At 41.9% G+C, this 26833-nt stretch overlaps 2 protein-coding genes across 3 annotated transcripts in view; both read right to left on the bottom strand.

Annotated features, from left to right (window-relative positions):
• Positions 1-30: 30 nt before the first annotated feature.
• Positions 31-25669, bottom strand: LOC146567863 (receptor expression-enhancing protein 3-like). Of its 2 annotated transcripts, XM_085283520.1 has the most exons (7): positions 25263-25669; positions 15048-15120; positions 8415-8491; positions 7565-7685; positions 7357-7470; positions 2867-2898; positions 777-952 (listed from the first exon to the last, which is right to left on the bottom strand). In XM_085283520.1, the coding sequence occupies exons 1-7, from the start codon at positions 25292-25294 to the stop codon at positions 916-918; spliced, it is 486 nt and encodes a 161-aa protein (XP_085139646.1). In that variant the 5' UTR covers positions 25295-25669; the 3' UTR covers positions 777-915. The 2 variants fall into 2 exon arrangements, with proteins under 2 accessions (XP_085139645.1, XP_085139646.1); XM_085283519.1 differs by lacking the exon at positions 2867-2898 and having other exon boundaries at positions 31-952; positions 25263-25663.
• The window catches only part of LOC146567861 (uncharacterized), a 13087-nt gene continuing 11756 nt past the window's right edge, over positions 25503-26833 (bottom strand). The window contains exon 4 of the mRNA XM_085283478.1: positions 25503-25574. Coding sequence (XP_085139604.1) covers positions 25503-25574 — 72 coding nt within the window. The remainder of the gene's footprint in view (positions 25575-26833) is intronic.

The following is a 26833-nucleotide window of genomic DNA, read 5'->3' as shown; positions in this document are numbered from 1 at the left end:
GCTCACACAACAGTCTAAACGCTGAGCTCAGGCTCTTCAGGGTCCTGGTTGGTTTTGAACTGTGCACAGCAGGGAGACACTTTTCAGGGGGAACATAAAGGTCCAGTCACCGGCTCACTGCAAAGCTCCAAACCCCAGCAGGCTTCCTCAGATACGAGACGTTTTGTAGTTGTCATGGAGACTGTGGCGAGAACCAGTGACAGACAGAACGACGCCACCTTCATCCACCACGAAGGACTGACCTTTGGCTGGAAATCTCATCTTAGCATTGTTTAGAAAAAGCTACCATATCAAACATGTTATCAATCAGCTGTCAGGGTTCTAGTCAAACCTCTAATCACAGATTTTATTCTTTTAGGTTTCTGTTTACGAACTGTTTTCTCTTTCTGTTTCCATCCATCCATCCATCTTCATCCGCTTTGTCCGGGGCCGGGTCGCGGGGGCAGCAGCCTAAGCAGAGAGGCCCAGACCTCCCTCTCCCCAGCCACCTCCTCCAGCTTATCCGGGGGAACACCAAGGCGTTCCCAGGCCAGCCGAGAGATATAATCTCTCCAGCGTGTCCTGGGTCTGCCCCGGGGCCTCCTCCCGGTGGGACATGCCTGGAACACCTCACCCAGGAGGCGCCCAGGAGGCATCCTTGTCAGATGCCCGAACCACCTCAGCTGGCTCCTTTCGATGTGGAGCAGCAGCTGCTCTACTCTTTCTGTTTCCTTTACCATGAATTGTTGTGATTGAGAAGTTGTGTTACGTTTATGAGAGAAGCGCACGAGTGTGTGTGAGTGTGTGTACCATCTCCATCCGGAGCGTCACTGCTGCGAGACCTCCTGACAGCAGGGTTGGAAGAATGGGAGCTGTACTGGTACAGCTGGTTTCCTCTGTCGTCCTGCTGGTCTATCTGTGTGAGGTCATGCATACTCAGGCTGCGCAGCTTCTCAGTAATGGCCCCCTGACCCTGCAGCACACACAACACTCAGCATTACACCACAAAAACATCTCAGAGATCAGCAGTGCTGATGTGTTACAATCACAGAAAGAGCCTGTAGTTTATCAATAATCTGAATCATGTTTCCAGGTGTGGCAGTCATCTTTCACGTGAATGGCTACAGTCATACAGGTGTCCTGTTCCTGATCCCACCAGTTGTTATAACAGACACTGTAGACTTTAATTTGTCTAAATTAAAAGCAGACGTATTTGTGTGCTTGCAACTAGTGTCAGATATCTAGAGTTCATTACTCACCAATCAAAATCCTCATAATAACTATTTTGTATAATTGGAAATATTTCTTTGCTTATCTGTACCTTAGACACACATCACATCTAAACAGCTACAATTCAAATTTGATGCATTATAATTCCACATATTTATGCATCATTGTATCCAGAATGTCATCGTGTAGCTGTGACTGATTAATATCAACACTGAGCTGTTCAGATTTTACTAGTTCACTGGGAACACTATGATATATTAATACAGGACAGATATTATTGGAACGGCAGAAATCTGACAGTAAAAACAGACACTGCAAACTACAGCACTGTGAGCTGCTGTTGAGCAAGCCTTCACTTCTGGAAATAGATCCAAGTTTACTGAAGTATGGAGGTGGAGGAGATCGTTCATATGTTGGACTATCAGTATCTTACATGAAGAAGAGAATATTTACATTAGAGAAAACTAAACTTCAGTCCGCACTGCTGCGCTGTTACTGTACAGGGCTTCATGCAGCTTTAAAGACCTGTGAGACAAACCGACGGTGGAGCACAGAAATGCAAACATGTCGTTTAAATGACTTTGCTGTGACAACATTTTTACATTAAAAAGTTTAAGAAGCATTACATGTTTTTCCACAACACTCATTTCTTGTTGTGCTGCCGATCTGTGTTTGTCCTTCATCATTGCTGTATTTTTAGAAACATGAAATACTGGGAGACATCATGAAAGGAACCTTCTGCATTAAAGGATTAGTTCACTTGTTTTTCAAGCCTCAGGAACAAATAAAGCCTGAAACAGGCTTCGTTTGCCTTCGTGATGCCTCTCATCCACACTGGACTCTCAGAGAGGGTGCAGAGTCATTAACAAGGCCCAAAGCCACAGTCACAGCACCACAGCTTCAACAGCAACAGGCTTCAGCACTCTGAAGCTGCATTTCCACTGTAACTAGACCCACTAGTGTAAATGATACCTAATGGAATTGATTAAATGATACCGTCTGCTTCAGATCTGGGAATTAAAGCTTAAATCAATTAAACATATAACGAATAATTGATGATGACAAGAATACGCTAACTGAATAACGAGGTACAGAATACATTCAGATCATGGATGCTACTGAATGATGATGAAGATGTTACCACGGAAACACTTCACAAAGAACATGAACAGCAGGGGGGGGGAGGTATTGTTGTAATGTACAGCAGTATATTTGGGCTATTACAGGTAAACGCTAATACGAACAAAATGATGAAGTCAGACATTCACAGGGACATTTTCACCCTGTAGCACCAATGTAAGCTCATTTATTATTATTCTTAGAGCTTTGTGATTTAGAAGGTTTTGATACATAATTCTTAATTTCTTTTTGTTTGTTGTTTGTAAACATAAAGCCCCGGCATGCTGCTGTAACAATGAAATTAATGTCAAACACATTAAGGGACATACAATGAAAACAAACAGTGTCGTAAATAATGAGTGACATGTATCTGCAACACCACCAAGTCCATGTCAAAACCAAAACCAAAAAGAAGAATCAAATTAAAACTGATGTTCTCAAGCAGCGGGTCTGGACACAGACGATAATCAAAGGGTGGATGCTGAGCTGTACGAAACAGAACATTCTGTCCATGCTGCTTACACTGACTGGTTTTTACCTCCCAGAGCAGCCTGCTGAACCACCGAAACCCTGAAGACACAAGGATGTTAGTGCAGACAGAAAAGAAACAAACGTCAGAGGGAAGACAGGAGGCAAGTTGGTGCAGATGCAGAAAACATCATCTCAAAAGCAAACGTCCAGCTGAGATCTGCAGTGTTCCCCCAGGATCCAAAACATTCACAACCCTGCATGCTGATGACCAACAAACACACAATATCAACTCATATTTAGTCGAGTTTGTTACACTTGCAATCAGCAAATTCTTAAAAACACAACCACAGAGGAGGACAGTGGTTGGGTTTCTCTGGGGCACTCCGAGTTAACAATAATACAGTGAAGCAATTATTCTGCTTACATTTCGGGTCAATGATGCTACATTTTCATACTACAGTGTTTTCAACTTAAATGCATGTTTACTGCGTGTCTGCACCATCCGGATAGCAGTGACAGGAACATCAAAATAGTCCCTGTTTATATTGTTTGCATCTGCTTAAAACTAGCAAATTGTTAACCAAGAGTTGCCTAGATGATGGTTAGAAAGTACTCGGATCTAATCTGCTGTGATGTGACCTTCATTACCTGTTCAAAGCTAAACTATGTTTATGTGATCTTATTAGCAATAAGTTCTTCAGTCCCGTAGTTACCAAGAGCAATGCAAATGTTTTATCAATTATCAGTGTGGATACAGACACATCTCACAAAAGGAGCACTGCGAGCTGTAATACTCATTTGGTAAACTGGTTGGTTACCAAACCAGCCAGGACTGCAAGCTTCCACATTACAACACATTTTAGATTTTACTTTGTTTCCTATGACTTCATTTATTGAATCTTGGTCCCATGCTGTGAGATGGACAAAGAAGCAGCTTTGAACTGTAAACTGGACGGAGGAAAAGCTCTGAAATGTCTTTTCTTCTCAGTCTGTGACAGCAGGTACATGTGGTGTAGGTGCCAGGTTTGCATGTCTAACCACAGCTCTAGGCTCAGCTAAAATATTTCAGACAGATTGATTTTATGTGCATTTCAGATGGTTTTACTGTAAAAGCCAAGGTCAATCAAATTCCTAGTAAGATGCAAGCCTATTTTAAAGAAATGAAAAACTGCTACTAACCCTGTGATGACAAAACATGCATGCGGAGAAAAGAAGAGAGACTGTAAAGACAAACGGGGAACACAAAGATGAAATATGTAAGAAGATCTTCATGTCAAGGAGGAACCATAGGAGACTCAAAGTGAGGCAGCGAGAGAGAAGTGAGATGCAGGGCAGTGACAGAGGCATCGCTTTGATTAACAGGGTGTTTCAGGTAAGTGGAGACAGGAGGCTGCACTGACACAGCAAGGACACAAAAACAACCAGACCTGTCGTTGATCCTGCTGAGTGCTGCCTCTTTGTGTTAGAATATGCACACCTGACCTCGTTCATTATGTGAAAAAGCAGGTGCTCTTTCTCTAAAACAGAACATAACACTGTTACTCAGCTGAAGTCAGCCACAAACTAATCCCACTGAAGAAGTATGGCCTGTTAAAAACTCCATTCAGAGTCGATGGGTAGCACGGTCAGCAGAACCTTGTTCAATGCAGTCGTGGAAATACCACTCAAGAACTCAACTTCCTTCAGTTTGAACTCATTAACAACATTCAAGTTGTTTAGTTTGACACGGCCGACACCGCTCCACAGGCTAAAGTGTTAGCAAGCACTGGATAAATGCTTAGGCTAAGGTAACATAGCTAATGTCATCTTATAGTAACACTAACAGAGACCATCCTAACATAATGTTAACATTTTCTGATACTTGAACTTTGCACCTGCTAAATCCTGGCTGAGCGGTCCAATCAATTCAGATTAATTCTGAGTCTTTATTTATTTACACACACAAACACACAATAGAATTGTATTATAGTTCGATATTATAATAACTACATACTATTAATCATTAATAATGTACTAGTTAGTCATTATTCCTCCATTTCTGAACATGGGCTTCAATTGTTCAGTCTTGCTTAATAAAGCTGCTTTCAGCTGCTCCCATAAACAAATAAAATTACTTAATACCAGACTAATCCTTGATCATCATCAGCATCATAATAATAATAATGTGAGCAGTTATTAATTTGTTACAGGGGTTCACTGTTTTGTAGTGTCTCACAGTTAGATCCACAGTAGTACAGCAGTATTTAACCTGACACCATTCGCTTTTTCTTTGTAGTGCATCCCCACTGCTCAGGTGCTGTGAAGCGTGAGTATCTGAATCACTCAGGTATTCAAGAAATGCTGAAGAAACCAGTTCAAATGTCATTTATTTATACTGGCTCTGCAGGAAGACCATCTGAGGCACAGACATGCACAGAGGATGTGTGAGCATGTGCAAAGGCTATCAGACACATCGTCAAGTGAAGATCTCGTACAGGCTATCGATTCATCTCCTATGCACTCAGTCATGCACCAATGCCACAGTGACTGTCTATATCGGGGTCAGCAACCTCAACACCCAAAGAGCCATTTGGAGCCGGTTTCCACGCAAAAGAAAATACTTGTTGACATCTAGAATGAAGATAACACTGTGTATATTGTTTTTTACCTTTATGCTTTGTGTGAACAACTAAGGCGTGTTGCTTATGACATCCATGAAGTGCTACAGAGAAAACTACATTTTATTCATGTAATGAACACATTTTGAACTCTTAAAGAAATACAACAAAAGCTGAACTAAAATAATCCAGCAAACAAAAACTGCTGTGAGCCGCCCCCCTCATATCACCTTTGGCTTTTGGAGCCTTGACCTGACTTTTAATAAATAACTGGGGAAATAAGCTCTATGCTGCTAAAAAATGAAAAATATATATTTGCAAAATTCTGCCTAAATATGTATTTTACCTGGTTAATGTGTGTGGCGGGGCGTGGTCTGCAGCGCCGCTGCAGGGGAGGCGGACGCACCTGAGCTGCACCCGCAATCAGGCCTCGCCGCCTTAACGTCTGGTGGTATGTGTGGGGCTGTGAGCTGCAAAGCTACAGCCGGCTGTGTGCGTCAGCAACTGTGTGTAAAGTGGTCAATAAAGAGATGCTGAAAAGCGCGTTCATGCAAACATCGTCGGGTCTGCTGTGATATGTTTACAACGGGACTTCTGCTCCTGAACCTCTGCGCACAGCGTCTGCAGGTCGGGGCTGTACGAAGTCACTTTATCTTTACAGGACTGTAAGCTGTCGTCTGTGGGGCGTGAGCGTGTTTGTTTTAACATAGTTCACGGTGGAGCTGCTGACATAATGTGGATCCGAAGGTCCATAACTGGCCTACGTGGGGCTGAAAGTCTCGATAAATGCACGCCGTTTCAGCTTCCACGAGTGTGACGCTTATTTTGAGCGATGAAAAAAATAATAGAATTTTATTTTTATATTTCAATATCACAATAATCTTCCAATTTAGAACTACAAGTTAAAAAAGAACTAATATAAATAAAATACACTTCAGCTAAACACTTCTAATTTATTTTCCCAAACCACGCGGAGCCGCACTGTAAGGACTAAAGAGCCGCAGGTTGCCGACCCCTGGTCTGTATGCTCTTACGTCTGATTTAGCACGCTAAATAAGGACATTCAGTGCCCACAGGCGCTACTGTAGAACACAGACAAAGGAAGCTGTTGCAAGCAAAGAGAGCTGAAGCCGCAGACTGGTATTTTATTCCTCTGTAGTAGGGCTGTTCGATATAACGATATGTATCGGATGACGATATAAAAACGTGTATCGTTTCATTTTACGCTATTGTTTGTTTCGTAGTGTCGCAAAATAAACTGTTTACAGCCATATTTGTTCATGGTTCTGATGTCACTGTAGAGGCTGTGTTCATTTCTTAAAGTTCTCTCTCTAATATTTAATATAACCACACTACAGACGGACAAGCGCCTGTTTTTATGCGTTGTCGTTAGCAACAACGACGGTAACAGCATCGTGTGTCCGTTTGTTTATGTTCCACTTAAACCTTTCACAATAAAGCTCAAGATCCTGTTGAGACCTTTCAAAATAAACTGAATCACATGAAAGAGCAGATTATTTACGGATGAGAAGTAAAAAAGACGCCAGGTGCTAAAAAATAAAGCTCAGACTCAAACGTTAGAACAGGCTTTTCCCCGCAGCACGCCGTGTAATAAATACTCACAAAGAAAACGGCGCCGTTACAACTTATGTCTAAAAATGTATCGTTTCATGCATCGGTTAAAACACTCGACTCCAGCTACACGACGCCCAGCAGGAAACACTTCACACAAGTCGAGCTGCCCGAGATTCACAGACTTTACAGAAAATGTTACATTTTTGTGATTTATATCGTTATCGGACGATAGACGTCTTATATCGGGATATGAGATTCTGGTCATATCGCACAGCCCTACTCTGTAGCAACGTAGTGAGAAAGAAGATGAAAACTGACTTAGCCATACTATCTAACATAAAACTGTAGTGCACTCACGTGAAAAATTAAAAAAAGAATAACTTACCTTGACGGCTGCAGTGACCGCAGCGGTGGCTGCAATGCTCAGGCCCTGCTTGCCAAAGTTCACCATGGTCTCATAGCTTCTCTCTTTGGCCTGCACAATGTACTCATCTATTTCCTAAAGGAAGACAACAATTACATTTTAGAACACAGTTGAACTGGGCACAAAGCAGTGTGACCTGCATTACACGTGGATGTACGGATGAATGTACCCTTTCTCTGGAGGACAGCAAAGGATGCAGACACTTCCTGTAAATAAGACTTGCTCCTCTGGTGTAAGGGGACAGCAGCCAGACCACAAAAGCTATCTTTAGCTCGTAGTAGAGAGGAAACCTGGATATGGAGACACACACACGGTAAGTTTAACCCATGGTACATAATGATGCTTTCCACTGCAGAAAAACAGGTTAAGAGATATGCACCCACTCCACTCCTGTTGTCAAGTTTTTGTTGCACACAGCTCTGAAGGTTTATTATGGTTTTTTGGACTGCACCGACATGTTCCAGCACTTTCTGTGACTGTCTGATAAAACATCAGCTGTAGGGCTGCAGGTATCGATTATTTTATTAATGGACTAATCTATCGAATATTCTATCGATTAATCGAGTAACCGGGTAAGAAATTATTTTCTCTTATTAATGAGTAATAATAAATATTCAAAAACGTCTCATTGGTTTTAGAAATGTCAGCGTTTTAAAGTTTAACTGCATATAACATCTGTAAAAAAAAACATCGTTCTCCATCAATTCCTCAAAATCGTTACATTGTTCCTTCGAGCTAAATGTTGCCACATGAGAGATTCATAAAATCACTGAAACTCGACCTGAAGTTCCTGCAAATGTGACTCTGTTCCTACACAGTGCACATCCACATTACCACAAGTTTATTCTAGTTACACTAGGAAAGAGTACATTTCTATCATTATTATTCAGGGTAGCGAGGAAAACAACTTCTTCCACTCACACAGTCAGTGTAGATGTATCTGTACGACATGTGAGTTCACGAGGTTTACATAATGTTTGATTCACTGCGTTTGTGTTTAACATTCATGGCAAACTCACCATGCCAGTGTTAGGTCAGTGATCGTCTCCACGACAGTGTAGAGGGCAAATACAATCCAGTACATCATCCACCGCACCTACAGGCAGAGAGACATGAATCATCGTTTAAAAGGCTGGCTGAGCATTAAACCATGCATCACCTCTTAACATTACTAATATTAACACTAACATTAAAAATCTTTGTTATACGAGGAGGACAGAGAGGGAGCATGTCCACCGAGAGCAGCAGCGTCTGAACCAGCATGCTGATCATGAAGAAATGATGACATCATCCATTTGTTTTAATTCAACTGTAATCTAAGCTCCTCTGTCTGTTAGGATTTTTTAGATTTACTAAAATAAAAATAAAATCTGATTAACATCTGATTGTGTGGGGCGTGCTTTTTTATGTCACGTTACGTTTCACTGTTAGAAACTATGAAACACATCACACACTTCCAGAAGGAAACTAATACGACTGAAGGCAAGAAGGATACGAGCACCTACAGACTCATATCACAGTTTATAATACAGCCTCGCAGCAGCCCAAAGCAATGGGTGTGACTTCAGCACTAACCCCGCCCCTGACTTTGATGGGCTGAAATTCATTCATGAACAGCCACAGGGCCAGGACTGCCAAAATGAATGACATAAATACGTCATTAAAAACCGGAATAAATAATTAAATGTGTAAATAATTAAGCAATTATATAATTAATTAAACGTGTCATTAATAAAATAGGAAATAAATAATTCAATGTTTTAAATGGAATGATCGTGCCTTTAATTAATTATTGATAGATTTATTCATTCAATCAATTCCAATTTTTAATTAATTAATGACACATTTAATTAATTACTTAATTTGTGTATTTAATTAATTCATTTTGTCACTCCTGGCCCTCCATAGCCGTGAGGATTCATACTGCATCCCTCGTTTCCTGCGCACAGGAAGTTAAAACCAAAAGCAGCTCATATTTTGTATATTCTGGTCTGTCGGGATTAGGATTCCACTTTATTGTCATTGCACATGAATGAATACAGAGTAACAAAACACACTTCTGATTAGATGCAGACTGCAAGAGCAGCAAGTGCAATAAGAGCAGAGCATATCCAGATAAGTCGAGTAGAGATGAATATATACAGGTGATCTGTACAGCACACAGATGTTCTATCTGTGCAGACGGGCAGATATACAGGTGTACTATGAACAAATATAAAGATATGCTACATATATACAGATGTGCCGGTGTGTGGTAAACAGATGTCCTATGAATATATCTACAGTAGTGGAAGCGTAGCTCTGAACAGTTAGAGTTAGTTAGTTATAATAAGCGGCTCTGGAGTGCCACCATTTTGCATCATCGACCCAGAGTGCATCACTTTGTGTAATAAACACAGGCACACTTCCTGTATTTGTGACAGCGTCCTTCAGTAGAAGACGTTTATAGCATAGTAATGCCCACAACGTGACATACTTGGGGTTTCTTTTGACTTACATTACATGCCCTGAGGCATAATGGGTGCTTCTAAAAAGCTGCATTTTGAAAATGGGTAGAATTGATCATTTTTGATGATCAACCACCTCAGCTTTGACTGAGCAGAGCATTCAAAAGTTATTCTACTAAGAACCCTGCTCCACACTGGTGTAACAAGCGAACATGGGCACGAACCCCAGTGGACAGCTTTGAGCTAATAAACTCGTTTTTAAATGATGTTGTTCTTTCTCTAAGCCTCTGCCTCCTTCGCAGGCTGGCAGCAGTGAAACAAAGGTTGAGGACGTCTGTGAAGGTTCTCAGTCATCCAGGTCATCGTAGTCAAAGAAGCTTCTTCTAAGGTCTAAGTTCTAAGGTCATTTGCCCTTAGAACTGAAGAAGCTTCTCGGATGAAAGGTGAAACGTCTTCAAGCAACTTAAAGAAGTCCAGACGCTTTTCTTTCCAAGCTCCTTAGACAAAGGTCCCCCCCCCCCCCGGCGGTCTGGCTTCCTTCGTCCCTCTTTGACGGCTTTCCAGTCCCGTCTGACTGGATTTCCATGTTAAACCAAGCAGTAGGTGTGTGTGAGTAAATAAGTGATGCTTAATTGTGTCCCATTTGCCCACAGAGGGGGGTTTTCAGCTACCACTCCGTCATGCTGAACAGCTGTTCACCATGAAAAACATCCAAGATCAAAAAATGCAGATTATGGAAAGTCAGCCAAGACTTCTCATCGTTTTTAATGACATTACTTCACTCATCTCTGTGAGAGTGTGTTTGAAAGAGAAACAACAGGGAAACACATTCACCCATCTCTCACACTCACACTAAATGTAAAGAGTGAGCTGACACTGAGAGGTTTAATTTATACGTTCAGTCTCCCTCTGCTTCAGACATTTCAGCTCCCAGCTTCCTTCTGCTTTCCATTTCTGATAGAATATTTGCTCCTTTCCTCCTTCATTCATCTTATCAGTACAAAGGACATTAAGATGTAACCTATACACCAGCCTTTTAGCTTCCTGGGGCTACAGTAGACATTTACTGACCCTGTCTTTGAATAACTGCCTTCCAGGGGGGGGGGGAGAAGAAACATTACATTAGACTTGCACAGCCACTACTGCTAAGGTTAAACTTGGATCAAAATTCTGGTGGCCCGACACCTCAGCCTCCTAGTAGATGCTCCACACTGCCAGCCCCACTGTGTGATAACACCCACGCTTACAGCTAAGAGGTAAAATGCTAAAAGGTGGGCAACAGTTACGACCACCCGAGCTTCAGTTGTGCCTCTGAAACAAACTCAAAGAATTTTGAGCAAACTTGCATCCAAGCAGCTGATTAACCATCCATCAATTCATCCTGACTAAATGAAAGAAACACTAAAGTTTTATCGATTAGTCATCAAATTGTCATCTGTCATCTATCATACCAAACTCCTAAGGTGCACACAGAGCATCACAACACTTTTCTCAAGCACTGACCCACATCTTATGTTCCTCAGCTGCAGAGACTAACAAGCTTTTATTTAAAGTGTGTTTGCATCGCTCATAATGTTTGGTCTTAATTTATTTAGTTCTTGGGCTTTGCAGACAAACTATGATTCCTTATACGGAGGCTTTATGGCGGTTTTGAGTTCAATCCTCCGAAAAGGCTCCAGCATGTTGGCAATGACATTCAGTCCAAAGAACGCTGACTGGTTGAAAAGCCTGTAAGTGAAGCACAGACAGCGACTGCAGCTTTTTCTTTTACATCGGTGCTAAAAAGTTCTCTCTCTCTCATGACCTGTGCTGGAGCTTCTCCCAGAGGTTTTTCTCCCCACCTCACCAAGCAGTGCTGACAGGGCACCACTCGATCAATACGCTGATATCTAGGGATTAAAAAGAATCTGATGTATGTAGTTAGTTATGAGATTTGTGGATTACTTGTTTACACTCTGCCAGACTATACTTGGATCAGCTGATTTCTTTTGGTGGTATTCCAAACACATGCTGCCAAAAGGTAAGTTGCTTAAAACCATGCAACATGATTTAAGGCCATCTGTCACATCTCTGCTTTACTATGTTCATTGATCAGCCATCAAAAGTGCAGATACGCTGAACTGGCAAATAGCTGATACTGGCCGATATACTGGCCCCACTGAAGCACCATAAAGCAACATCTCATGTGCTCAGGTCTTTAGTCATCCTTCATTTCATCCCAGACCTTCTTAAAATGATTTAAGTGGTCTTGAGCAACAGCTCTCCAAGCTTTCTGGAGGTCTTTGAAAGCTGTTATTTGGTTATTGGCTGTTTTTCATACTCATTTACAGTTCAGTCCTTGTACCGGAGGACTGTTTGGGTTTTTGTAGCCACCTAACACAAACCTTTCTGAAAGTACAGCGTCTACAGCCATCTGTAAACCACAGAGTCCAATCCACCGTGTTAGAGATTTTGTCAAAATTAATGGAAATTTAAATCAGGAAACACCATCTGGAAAGCATTTGATGCACAACAGCTTAAGTTTTCCAAAACACACTGCAAAAGATATGTTGTATGTACTCACATGGTGGAGCAGACAGGCCTGCTCAATCATGGCAGGGATACACACGGCTGATCTCAGACCTGTTTATCTACAACTGAGTGTGGTCGACTGTACATGGATGGACAACTCCGACTACAACGCTGCTGGAAACTGAGCGACATCACTAACATCAGTCAGTGAGCGCAATGGTACGTGCACGTTTTCATAAGCAGTGAACAAAGAAGAAGGCTGGGACTTGAATCTGTTTCAAGTTTGTCATGAACTGGAGTAACCTCTGCAGGGTGAGCTGCAGCTACAAACAAGCAGCAACGAGACGCAGAATAGCTGCTGCGCTGCACACAAAGTATTTCTCCTGGTCAGCTTAAGTACAGCTTGCTTCATGAAACAAGAAACAGTACTGATCTTCATTTCCAACCATTCCTTTATGAACCTCTGCAAAAGCAAAGTAAAAGCAGAGGTCTAACAAGAAGAGCAGATAAGGATAAAGTAAGTGGGTGAAAGACGCAGCAGTCTGAGACAGGGTGTGTTAAAGCTGTATGTGAATGTGTTACTAACTCAGCAGACTGGAATGTCACTCTCACTGGTATTAGTTACATCACCCGACTCCTTAGCCAAAACACCTCTAGGGCATATCGTCTATATGCATCCAGCCGTGCTTCAAATGTGTAATCAGTCCCAAGACCTGTTTAACATTCTGCAAAAGACTTAAAGAAAGCAAGTTGGTATCTAGCAGAGGGGCTAGTCCCTAAGACAAGGACAAGAATGTCTGAATCGAGATGAAAGATCAAATCATTCGAACCATCAAACGCATTTTTAAAACTGACAGAGAAGAAAATATTTCAAAGGATGGAGGACTGTAATCACAGATGAAAGTGAGCTTTGGTAGGCAGGGTGACTCTAAAGTCCTCTAATGGCACAGGGGAGAAATAACTCACTTCAAAAGAACTATTAATCTACCAATAGATTTAATAGTTAAGCAAGTCGGCTTGCTTAAGTTCAAACTGAGGTTCAGGCTACGTCCACACGTACACGGGTACTTTTGAAAACTGAGATTTACCGCTTTCTTTTTTTTTTTTTTTTTAAATCCCGCCCACACGTAAATGCAAAAACGAAGGAAAACGCTGCTAGGAACATGCCAAAGCAACAGGTGGCGATATATTCCTAACCGTGTAGAAATGTTGGCCAATCAGAAGTCTAGAAGCCTGGGTGGGAAAGAGTAAACAAAGATGGCGCAGAGAAGCAGAACTGAGCCCTTTGTGTGGAGGGACTGAAACTGTGTTGTATATGTAAGCATGTAAACACTGCAGAGAGTCAAGTTAAAGGTCCGCCATTGTAGAAATCCATTTCTACATTTCTGAGGACTGCTTCCATCACCTCGCTGAATCTGCGTCGATGCAGTTCTGAAGTCAGACAGAGGCACACTGAATGATCGATTCATACCTAATAAAGTGGTCAGTAAATAGGAGAATGTATACGGGAGAACATCATGAGCACTGGCTGCTTTCACACCGCTAACCAGCACAAAGATGCTGTTGTGTAACGAGTGGAAGTTGTCAAGTCAAAATAAACAGCATCAGCAGCCTGAATGTAGAAAAATGTGACACGAGCTCCTTTTTCCATCAGTACCTCCTCGGATCAACTCCCCACGGATTGACTGGTCGCCCAATCCAGTACTACCTAACGAGGTTGTTGTCATAGCAACACGCCCGAGCATCCTGCAATGTAATTAATATGCGACACGAACGCTACAACAAAGTTGGACGTCGACACAATACCTGGTGTTTGGCCCGTGGCGTTTCGTCACTCTCAAAGATCATGGCCTTGTTTTTGTTGGGGGTTTTGCCATTTCATTCAATGCAGAGTTTCAAAAATGGCCATTTTAATTTTCATGAAGGAGACACTGTCCGTGACTCACCGAGTGACGCTACTGACCAGCCAATCAGTGGCATGCAGTCTGATGACCTCACATTTTAGTGCCTGCTTGGATCGCCTGGAACCCCGGGGCAAGCAGGTACTTTATTAAAAAAAAAAAAAACCCCACACCTGGTACCAGGTACTATGACCTAATGGAAAACTGTGGCACACCATACCCAGTCGATCCCAGTAGGTACTGATGGAAAAGGGGCTGTGCAGTCAATGTCACTAACAGTGGATACACAGCCTGCTCTGCATTAGTCCAACATAGTCTATTACTGTACTGCACATATCATCTCTGAGTTAATATCACCATTCAGGTTATTTTGAAAAAGGTACATAATGATGAAGATATATATTTTAAACTTACAACATCATATGTTCAGTTTCACTGACATATGCAGACAGCACATGAAGCACATGAAGCACGACGGCTGTGTCAGCAGGACCATGCTGGACGCATTCACATACAAAATGACGTCACTTGATGATATTATTCATTTGCATGCCTGCTGGAATAATTACTCATTAAGTGAAAAAGCTATAATCATGCTCCAGATCATTTTGGCCCACGTTACCTCCTAATTTGTCGAAGTTGTTGAAATGAAATGTTTTCTAATGTTTAAAAACAACATTAACAAATGTTAATAACTTAGACCCCCCCCTCACCCCCCCACAGTGTGTCTGTGTGTGAGATGAAGTCATGCAGGAGAAGAGAAGTAAATAAAAAGTAATATTTCTGAACTTACATATTCCTTAACATTTTTGGTCTTGACAGCTTTGTAAGAGTAGTACGCAGGATACAGAGTCCCAAACAGCAGCCTGCATGGAGACAGAACACATGACAACTTCTCTCAAATTTAATCAACACAAATACAGTTTCTCTAGTAAAGTTTAACAGGAAAGTTCTCTGCACTGTAACATCGCTGGTATGTGGAAACACAGCTTTGCCTTTAAACCCACACCCTATTTCAACACGCTGATCAGCAGGCATACATAGCGAAGACGGGCCCGTACATGGTGTATATGATACAGTAGATACTGAGTGGTGAACCAGTGCTGCAGGTTTATACATTCTGTTTCACATGTATACAAGAAATTATTTTTATGTTGGTTTGTTTGTACCAATGCATACACTGCTGAAAGCCTGCAGTGCCACCATGCAAGCTAAGGCAAACGTCCAAAACTGCGTTTTTATTGTTAAAAACCATCATTTCTTGCATCTGAACAATGTGGGGACTCATTTATATCCCACTTTCCTCTGTCATATAATGCAACAGTTTGGTTTCTATGCAGTTTTCAACACTACCCCAAAATACTGCACTGTTCACTCAGGACTGTGTGCTAAGATTCAAGCAGAGAAAATCATATGAAGAATGTGAAGCTGGGTTTCTGAAGCTGAGGTGCTTTTGACTGTGCAGGCCTCGTTTTTTTAATTATATACTGAATTTCACCTGAACGAAAGAGAAACTGCACAACGAGCAATAAAGGATCAAGCGTTTCAGATGACGTTAGGAGAGCTCTCGTTACACACAGCAAAACAATGAACATCTACACACCCACACTAGGTAAACACCATATACTGTTCATGGTAGAAGCCTGTGAAGGAGTGACTCACAATGCAAGATAAGCGACTCGATAAATTTAAAGTGGGACACTCCTTTCCTCCAATCCCTCTTCCTTAAGCTCCTCTTGCACTGAGGTTACTCTGTCTACAGCACAGTGTGCAGGTCTCTCCAGTATGCACAAGCTAGATATACCCTGACTGTGCACCACATAAGAACACACAGCTTCTTGGGCGGCATTCAGTTTGTCAGCTGCCATCAACATTACTCAGCTGCACAGATTACAGGAAACACTGACAGACAGGAGAAGCACAGCATGGCTACAGCACAAAATAAGTGCTTTAGTATCATTGCAGTTTTTGTACGTCACATTTAACGTAAAAAGTGTGGAAATTGTCACCAGTCTTTTCTTAAAGCTGTCTGACTCGTCGATAGGACAGAATAAAACCAGTAAAGAACTTTTACTCTTTTAGCTAGTTAGCTAGTAGCCATCAGCAATGTTGTGGGTTACCTTGTTTTACCCTGCTTACCTTGTCTAGTTTTACTGGACTGTTTGGTTGTTCTTGGGGGTTTTTCACAAAAATGAATAAATAACTAACTTATGTAGTGGCTGAGAGGTCGAGCATGGACCAGGATGCAACAGTCTCACCACTTTTGATCACAAAGCAAGGTTTAGGTACACAGCTGGAACATAGCTGTCTGATTGCAATCACTCTCACACAGATTGGCAAAGGTTTGCAAATAATGTCTGTCTAATTGCAATCAGCAAACTACTGCAATCTGGCTGTCCCAGTACCTGCGAGCGCCTCTCTGGAAGAGGAGACTAAACTAGTCGCGCTCTTTTTGTTCTTGTATAAAAGTGAATTTGCTGACATTATGTAGACATTTTGTAGCAACTGCATGGCTCTTTGTGGGGGCATTTCTGTTGTAAGTCTGAAGGTTCTGGCTAGACTCTGAATGGAAGCAACTACATTTGTGTAGTTGTATTTTCTATACATGTAGATGGAAACAGAATTGTGATTTTGTTCATTTTAATGGTTAATCGCTGTATTATAACAAACAGAATCGATGTAATTGCCAAACTAGCCCCATATCAAACAAAAACCAGACGAATGATAGACTCGCCGTGTCTTACTGCTGTCGTCTGAACGCATTAAAGTTGCTTTGAAGACTGCAGCTGACTGGGAGTGGTCATGGACCTGCTCCCTGTCTTGCAGAAAGTCCCAACATTTTTGTGGTCTTCAATTTGTGCTAACTGTGAGAATGATTCATGTTAACATCATAAAGATTTCAGTGCTTTAATTCTGCGGATGTTCATGGGAAACGATTAAAACACACACGTTAGAAAGACGGGCTTCATGAGTTTTACCGGACTGCCGCTAGCTACCATGACAACAGCAGCGGCTACAGCGAGTCCAGACATGCTCGCATAAGCGTGGGACGATCCTCTCCATCCAAATCAAATAATCCTGATCTTAATGCTGTAGTCTGTTTGTGCCTCCACTCAAATACAACCTGACCAGTCTCACAACAGCACTGCAAACACCAGAGAAAACCAAATGATAAGAAGCCTGTGAGAAACTCTGTACAGAGGAAACAGCCAAAGCAGATTAAATGGTATCTGCTAAACACAGATTTGGACTAAACAGAATCTCTCGTACCCAAGTGTAGCCTGGATCCAGAGAAATACCATCATCCATATCAGTGCCATCTTCAACTTCTCCAGTTAGCACCCAACACGATACAGCGCTGCAGCCACAGACAGGCACACAGCCTCCTCTCACGAGCAGCTGGAACAGGAACTGATGTTCATAATACCGAACACGCCTCACAAGGAAGCGAGAACAGGCCGGAGACATCGATCATTCTAATCATCCAGTATTGGATCAGATTAAAAGAAAAACAAGACTCCGCCTTCCAGTGCCCGATCACTCTGATCACTTACATCAACAGCAGTGATGGGATACAACATAAATACTTTCATGTTTGCAAAATGTTTCGACATTTATAAAGACAAAAATATCAGATAATCTCATGATGGTGTAAGAATAAAGGAGCTGATTTAACCCTTCTGCTACATGTTGAGGATTTTACCAAGAGCTCAGCAACCAAGAACGGATCCTTTGAGTATTTACTGCCCCGTGGCTGTAAATAATCGGCTTATTTACTGATTAGTTATGAACAACTTTCAGACTTTTAGGAAACATGGAAGCCTTTAAATCATTTTTGCACTATAAAAATCTCTAACCACAGACTTCACGGATACAGTATCGTACACAGACACACCGCCTCGGACCACAGTCCCCTCAGTAACCAGCGAGCTGCCAACAAACAGAGCTGTTTATATTCCAGCTGTCGCTATAGAAACATCGAGGTAACCAAGACTTCACACGCTCGTCACGTCTCTGCGTCATGTCAGTGCAGGTTCAAAAATGTGCTTTTTGTTCGATAAAGGGCAGAGAAGCACACAGCCGAGCCACCGACGGAAAACAAAACTCTGTACCTGAATCCTGTTTCTCTGTTCTGGTGCTGAATGGGTTTTGTGTGAGCGTTTAAAGCAGACAGGAAAGCTGCCAAGATCAGACCCTGGACTACCCAGACACACAGGGACAAGAGCCTGCAAGGACGTCCTGGTCTCGCCATACCAAGGGTGTCAAACATAAGGTCCAAGATTCAGAATCAGCCCAGAAAACACTGCAGTCAGGCCCACTGATTTCTTCTTCTTTTAACTGTATTTTCACACATTTTACAGCCTGTCCCACTGATAAAAATCTCCACTACAGCTATTGATGCTATACGAAAATAATTCAATTAAATGACTAGTAAATGGACTGGTTCTTATATAGCGCTTTTCTACTCTGAGCACATGCTTTACACAACCTGCCTCATTCACCCAGTCACACAAGCACTCTTCCTGCATGTAAGATATGTTCTATAATCTGACGGTGGAGCAGAGACACCTTGGGGTTAGTATCTTAGCCAAGGATACTTGCCATGCACTGGAGCAGACGGGGACCAAACACCAACCTTCTGATTAGTAGGTGACCTGCTCTACCGCCGCAGCTACAGCCACGCCTTGTACCGACTCCTGACAGCAGCAACGATTAGACGACTCGTCACACACACTCTTACTCAGAGATTAAATGTGCAGTTAAATGTTTTTAGTTCATTGGGAATTTACTTTCCCAATGAAAGTCCAGCCCACTTAAAATCAAAGAGAGCTGTATGTGGCCGAAGATGTAAAGTGAGTCTTCCACATCTGCTGTCACGTAGGATTCGGCTTTTCAGTTTCATATGATGGCAAAGATATTACTTGGTAACAAATCCATGAGTACCCATATTGGTGGTGAACGCTGTTAAACTTAAAGGACGGTATGTTATGCAGGAAAGTGAAGGCGGGTGTGGAAGGTTCCTCCAGGAAAGTAGGACAATCACAGGCAGGAAAATCAAACCTCAAGAGTGGATTTGTCTCAGCAGGAGTCACCTGAGCTATTTCATACATTTTATTATAAAAATATTTAAGCCACACAAAATCAAAACATCAGCAGCCAATCAATGCCCATTCCAAGATCAAGAGCAATAAAGCTTTATTTCAAACTTTTTTTAAGAACTGGAGGGAAAATAGTTCCCAGAGATTTTCTGGACAGGTCATGCACATACACTGTACTGCATGTCTGTCTATAAATACATGCTGGCCCACCCTTTGCAGCTATATCAACTTCAAACTCTTCTGGGAAGGCTTTCCACGAGGTTTAGGAGTGTTATTGGACATTTCTGACCATTCTTCAAGAAGCACATTTGTGTGTTCAGGCACTGATCCCGAGAATTCCTGGCTCATCTCAGAGAGGTTATATTGGATTGCGCCACAACTTCTGATAAACAACGCCACACCATAATCCACCTTCCAACAAACTTCACATTTGGCACAGTGCAGTCAGACCGCTAACCTTCTTTTGGCAACTGTCAAACCCAGACTCATCTGTTGGCCTGACAGAAGACGTGTGATTGTCACTGCAGAGAACATCTCTACTGCTCTCGAGTCCAGTCACGACACGTAACACTGTGGATGCAGCTGTTGAGCTATGGAAAGCCACTCCATGAAGCACTGTTCTGAGTGACTGATGCTTGGCAACTCTGCACACGCTGTGTCTCCACATCAGCTGACCCCACTTTGTGACTGAGTTGCTGTCATTTCCCAGTTGCTTCCACTTACAATACCACCAACTGTGGAATATTTAGCAGTAAGGCAACTTCACAGCTGTACTTGTTGCACAGGTGGCATCCATCATGTTTGTAGAAGCAGTCTGCATGGTTAGGTGCTTGATTTATACACCTGTCACAATAAGGGCGATGAAACAGCTGAATTTGATGACTTGGAAGGGTGAGTGAATCCTTCTTAATGCACTTGCAGCTTGTTTCTCAGCACACTGTCTTACATTATTAAATTAATGCATTTTAATCTGTCTTTTCTGTAATTCTCTGCAAACTATTTATAAAAAAATAACTGAGTAATATACTCAGCCAATTCTTCGGGCAGTTTCTCATTCTGCAGAGTCACTGCTACTTCACCCTTTCAGACTGCAGCAGCCACAGTAGTCTTTGTTCTGCTCTACAACTACACTGAGCTCAGCGCAGTCGCACCAGTCATTTCTTCACCTGGTGCAGGTTCTGGTTGGTGATGTGCAAAACAAGAAACTGTGAAGAAGCAGCTACCGTACGTGCTGCAACAGCAAACCAGCCAGTGAATCTGGCCTCCATCCCCATAGCTATCAACTTTGATACGTTACCTAGTAAAAGTAATGTTCTGTTCCTCTATCGACAGTTACTGTAAAGTGGGTGAATTTACTTATGACGCTGGAGTGCAGCCACTTTGATCTGACACGGCTCCTGACTTGGGAACTTTAGCCAATCGTCCTGTTTGAGGCTTGAACTGGACCTCTCCACTGTGTTTGCACCTTCTTCAGTATTTTTAATGGCATTTTAAAATAGCTTCTGTATGAAACAGAGCCTCAGTCTTCGTGAATGAAAGTCTAGTGTTAGCACTAATTAGCACATGTGTTTGTGTTTCACAGCTTGCTAACAACTTAATACTGTACCACATCATCCAAATATGGTCCCTTCTGGTTTTAGAAAACTAACATGCTAACCAAGACATTATTATTTACACTTAAACTACAGTTACTGTGCAGTCCTTTACTCTGTTTAGCCAAAGACCTGTGGCAAACTAACCAGAGCAGAACCTGCCATAAGACGAATTGAGGACAAATCTGAAGTTTGAAAAAAGTATCAAATGTCCTCCTGTCATCGAGCTTCACATGGCCTAATTAGATTACTATGGGTCATGTGACTGTGCTGATTTATGTACTAATATTTATTTTAAACTGAATCATTCAGGATCAAAGAGATTCCTTTAGACTTTCAGCTGTGTCCCATCTACACGGAGGTCTATCGTTCCCAGGCTGGACTCCTTGTTTTGTATGTCACACCCTTGGCATGCTTCTGGTACAGACTTTACATAGAGGTTTCATCTTTACTGATGCCATGGTGTCTGACCTCTGTGAGTACCACTTTAGTACAACAACAGGAGTGTCGTATATTTTTATATTAAAAAAATCTATTAGGAAACATTTAGATAGTTACTATGGTAGCAAGAGCACGTTGACATTTTTCGTGATCTTAAACGTATCCTGTGCACGAGGATAAGAAAGAAAACTACAAATACTCACAGAAAACATGTTGAATGTCATCATGCCAAAACTAGCATCTGTCCATTTCTTTATATTCCCTCTGATTTCCTCTTAGCTTCATTTCAGCACAGCCCCACCCCTTCCTCTCTCTGCATGCAGCTGTGAAAATAATGCTTTCAGATGGGTTTTGACTCTGGGCGACGGGTCAGTTTCCCTGGCTTCCTGACATCGTACACCACCAAAAACCAGATGGATGGAGGTGGAAGGAAAGAACAGAGAAACACAGAGCAGTGTTTAAAAAAAAAAAAAAAAAAACACAGAAGAAAAACACACAGGAGACACACACACAATGAAGAGAGGAGGAGTGGGAGACCCAGAGATATCCAAGATTTTAGCTCCCACCATCTGGTTTGAGCCTTAGGAATAAGAACTTGATTACATGACTTTTCCACTAAAAACACAGTCAATGGCTGTTTCTGGGTCCAAACTCCTCTTAAGTTCCCAAACTCAAACACTGCTGAGTCAAAAACCGTCCAAATGATCAGTGTGGCTGCTCTAAAAGGTGTGACAATCCAGCTGAACACACAAGCATCCATGAAAAACAGGATTTAAGAAGTTTAACAGCGTTACAAGTTAGCACAGAGTTAGATCACTAGTTTCTATCTAAAGATGATGGACGTTTTCTGACTGAGGGAGTTCTGAAAAACTAAAACATACAGCTCTGCTATCACTGGATATAAATAAAGACACAACCACACAGCGGCCTGATTTGTAGGGTTACTGAAGTTGGCTAGCTGGCATGTAATGGTGCGCCACATGGTGGTTAGCTAGAGAGCTATGGTTAGGATAATACACACACATTAGCACAGTGAAGCTGGTGCATGAATATTGACTTTGTTCCCCTCAATACAAGTGAACGTGAGGGTCTCAGACGGGCAGAGACAGGCGAGCTTCTACAACAAAAACTTTCTTTTGAAGGAAAACTTTTTTGGACCTGTACAGCTGAGCATGCTAAAATCCCACTGTGTCTTTTAATCACTGCTTCCTTTGTTATATTATCGTTATCTCTGAAGCAGGTTACTCAAACATCTTTGTCACTAAACTTAAAAGGACGCGGCAACTATGAAACAAGCTGAATACACAGACTTGAAGAAAGGCACAAAAATTTGGCACATTAACTTGCAGACTTGTGAGGGTGCTGCCTAAAATTAGAAACAGGTTGAAAATCAGCCTTTGATTTATTTTTCTACTGCGGCACAATCAACGAGGGAAATAGCTGCTGAAAGGGAGATACACTGAAGTGAAAAGGAAACGCGTAAGAATGAGGTGCTGCTGCTCTTTTCCTCATGCTGAGTTCATCACCTTAAAATAGAACAATGTCAACTCTTGGATTCTATCCCTATGTTACGGTGACACTTCCAGGGTTTCCCTGTGCACTACAGAAACCGTTAGTTATACCTACATGTTCTCTTTGCAGAGTGACAGAAGTCCTTGATCTCAAATTGAAGACTTGCTTTCCTTTTTGGTGGTGACCATGAGGACACTGCTTACAGAGGGGATGTTTTCCTGCATTAGCCTAAACACATAGGTCACTTGCACAGCCTAATGGGCTAAACCAACCAAAGCTCTAGCCTGGGGTTTGCCTTAATCAAACTGGGCCTGTGGCAGTGACTTTGACTGATTGCTGTTACTGCATGCTTGCCACGTCATCTGTGCTGTTGCCTTATTTCACAGTATTATATCCTTGTGTGCCGTTCTTTATGGCTTTAACATATAGATAACATTAACTCTATATGAAAATGAGTTAGAGCCAAATAAAAGCATAAGGAAAAAAACAGATAGGAAAATAGATGTGAAAAGTAAGCAATGTCCATAAAAATGGATATTCACAAGTAGGGACATCACAACAGCAAACATGTAATAGTCAGTACCAGTACCACACTGTTTAAGCTCTTTTACTAAAAGTCGTTGTGAATCAGTCACATGCTGGTGCTGACTGTGGAGGAGGCAGTAGTGTTAAACGCTATTAGATACATTATGTTACCTTTAGCATTTCTACAACATTAGCAACTGCAAACATTTTAAGCTGTGGCACAAAGCTGATTCCAAAATGGTAACATGCATCTGAGGATACCAACACAAAGTCCTTCTATACACATTTCTGACTACCTGTTATCAATGAGTCGAGGCAGAGCTGCTGTGGCAGCTGATTGACACAACGTGCAAAGGAGAGTCTGAAACTTCTGTCCTCTTTCTTCTCATTTAATGACTTTCAGCAATTGTTCATCTGAGATGTTGTCCTCCACTTTAGATATGCTGAATGTTCCACCAACAGCTTTTTGGAATCATCTTGTGGGAGCAAAAATACAATTTGATGCCTGTTAAACTGTTACCGCTGGCGTTTCTTTAGCAAGTTAAAGTAAAAATGGGGTCTAAGTACAGAACTTTTTTAACAACAAGTTGTCTGTTATGTGTAGACACAACCTTATTTATTTCAGCTATAATAAAATACACCAGCTATGAGATCGTGGAGAGATGCAAAAAGATGGTAACACTCGCCACATTATCTGTGTAGGAGATAACAGTCTCTTTGTGGCGATGCATAAGCATATAGCAGACTGTAATAAATGTGTGACTAAACAAAATTACACTGAATTTCAAACCAGCAACTGGAAAAGAGCATGTGTAATGGACCGCATGCTGATTTAAAGGCTTTTTCTCAGCAGGATTGGGATAAGTTATTGTCCAAGTAAAATGAAAATTATCACTCTAGCTACAATTTGTACAGGCGAATGTGGTTTGTACACTTGGCTATACAATTTTCCTTTTGTTCAAATGAATCTAAAATTAGAAGGAATGTGTGTGCATGTAATTATTGGTCTAAGACAATAACACACCTTCTTTCTGTACTTTCAGCACCGTCATAACTGCCCAAGTGCAGCACCGTCAGCCCATGACTGTGTTCATTATACAGTAACAGGCTGTACTAGTTAAAAATGAGGAGCATTTATTCTCTCCCCAGAGGGCTTTTGGTGTTCCTATCCGCCATTACCCTGTGGACGTACGCAGACACGGGGAGGAGCAGACGGGAAGAAAGGAATTATGTCGACTCCCAAGTTACTGTTTTCCTTACCAGATCAACATGTCTCTCATGCTCCCAACACATTAAACACCTGCTTTAATCATACGTAATTTCAACGTGATATCCAGTGATATGCCATTGGATATTTAATAACTATCCAGTAACCAAATCCGTCCCCCACTTATAGCAGCGCACTTCTTCATGCGTCTTGACAACATTGTGGATAACAGGTTGAACCGGGCATTGCTGGTTAGTTATATCTCCAGGCTGACAGCTGTACCTGACACTCCTTCACAGTGGAACATGTAAAGGCTTGTAAAGTTCCACTTCACAATAGTCACAGTTCCTTAGGACTGACTCACCAGCACCACGGATGGCTATGACTCTGTTAGCATTAGCTTCAGACAAGATTACATACCTTGCGTCCCCACAACACTAGATTTCATAAACAGAACAACTTTGTAGCTCTGCATGGACGTAAGCGATGTTGTTTTAGAGCGAATGTACAAGTTTAAATGACTCGAGCCTCCACTTAGCTTAAGCACGACAACGGGTTAGCCAAGCAGGCCAGGCAAACAGCGGCTGCTCATAAAACGAGGAAAGTTCTCCTTGAGCGGTCTCTGTACTTACACAACGCATCTCGAAATCATCCAGGACACCATGTCTTCTGTATCTGTAGGTCTGTTTCAGCAGTAGAACAGAGCCAATAATAATGTTAAACGCCGATCCCGCACCGCCGTGAACTTTTCAGCCCAAACTTCGGTAAACAGAAACAGCTAGCTAATCTCGTCGTACATCAGCTAGCCAACACACCAGGAACACCTCACTGCAGTGTCCTTGGAGTCATAGCTACACGACGAAGCGCGTATCCTAAATATTCCTGCTGTAGTCGCTCCCTCCCATCAGATTTCCTCCTTCCTTCTCTGCTTCGCTGCTCAGTTCCTGGCACAAGAAAGGTGCTGTCGTCATTAGGGAAAATAAACACCCTCCCTCCGCATATGCTATTGGCCAGTGCAGTCTGTTTACGACGAACCTGAAATTGTAATTGGCTGGCCACGTTTGGCTAGCCAATCACATCCATTTGGTTAAGCAAGTGGCATTTTAAACTCAGTTACTGTGCTCCGATTGGTCTGCTGTCGATTCGTGGCGAGCTCTAGCCAACCACGAGGGAAATATTTTTCAGAGCATGAAAACGGCAGGTGCGCGCCCTTTGACCTCCACCTTACGTTCAGTCTTCATGTCTGTAGCTGTTATTATACAAAATACATTTTGAATAACCTAAAAGTGAAAGCACGATTTTTTAAAATAAACAATGCCTTTAATCGCATAAACGTTGGAAAGCAAAGGGTTAGGTGGTTACTGTACATCAGGGTAAGTAATATTGAAGCATTTCATAAAGTCCAATGGGCCAAATAAAAAGTGTCTGTTTCTTGTTGTTATGCAGAAAAGTGTTTTGTCATGTAATGGTCAATAAGCACTAGTGACCTGACTCCATAGGCACTCGTGCATGCCATAACAGATCATCAGCTGTTCTTTTCTTTCTTCAGTCTTTTTGGTTCACCTGGTACCAAATTCATCTTGGTCTCATCTGTCCAAAAATATTTTACAGAACTGTGCAAGCTCTGTTTTCTGGCAAAGCCTAATCTGCCCTTCCCCTTCTTGAGTTTAACCAGCGGTTTGCACTTTGTTGTGAAACCCTGTGTGTTTACATTCATGACGGCTTCTGAAGTCATTTTCTTAACCACAGACAGAATTCCACACGTTAGCTGTGTTTCATCATCTTTGTGGTTACATTCATTGTTGATTTGGCCTTTTTTTAGTGATGGCCTTCTTCACTTGCACTGACATCTATGTGGACCTCATATTGAGAGTTCCAGTAAACAGCCTCCAAATACAAGTTCAACATTTGAATCAACCCCAGATTTTTTTTAATCTGCTTAAGCCATCCTCAACCATGAAACTGCTTTTCGGTCAAATGTCCAATTACTTTTGATCACCTGAAAATGGGGACTATGTACAAAAACACTTTTGCCATCCCTTTGAATTAAAGGTAAGAATCTGCAATTCTTGATTGTTTGATTTAAACTCTACCGTGGTAGTGTACGGAGGCAATATAACACAAACTGTGTCATCGTGTAAATACTCACGGACCTAACTGTAATCAGTACACACAAACCCCATCTGTCAGCTTTCAGAATGGC

This window comes from Mchenga conophoros, linkage group LG8 (assembly GCF_057382185.1).
Source record: "Mchenga conophoros isolate Kocher_MC1m ecotype Shallow Benthic linkage group LG8, M_conophoros_male_GT1.1, whole genome shotgun sequence".
In the NCBI taxonomy this organism is placed as follows: domain Eukaryota; kingdom Metazoa; phylum Chordata; class Actinopteri; order Cichliformes; family Cichlidae; genus Mchenga; species Mchenga conophoros.
Note: the sequence above shows the minus strand (reverse complement) of the source record. Positions and strands in the feature narration are given on the sequence as shown.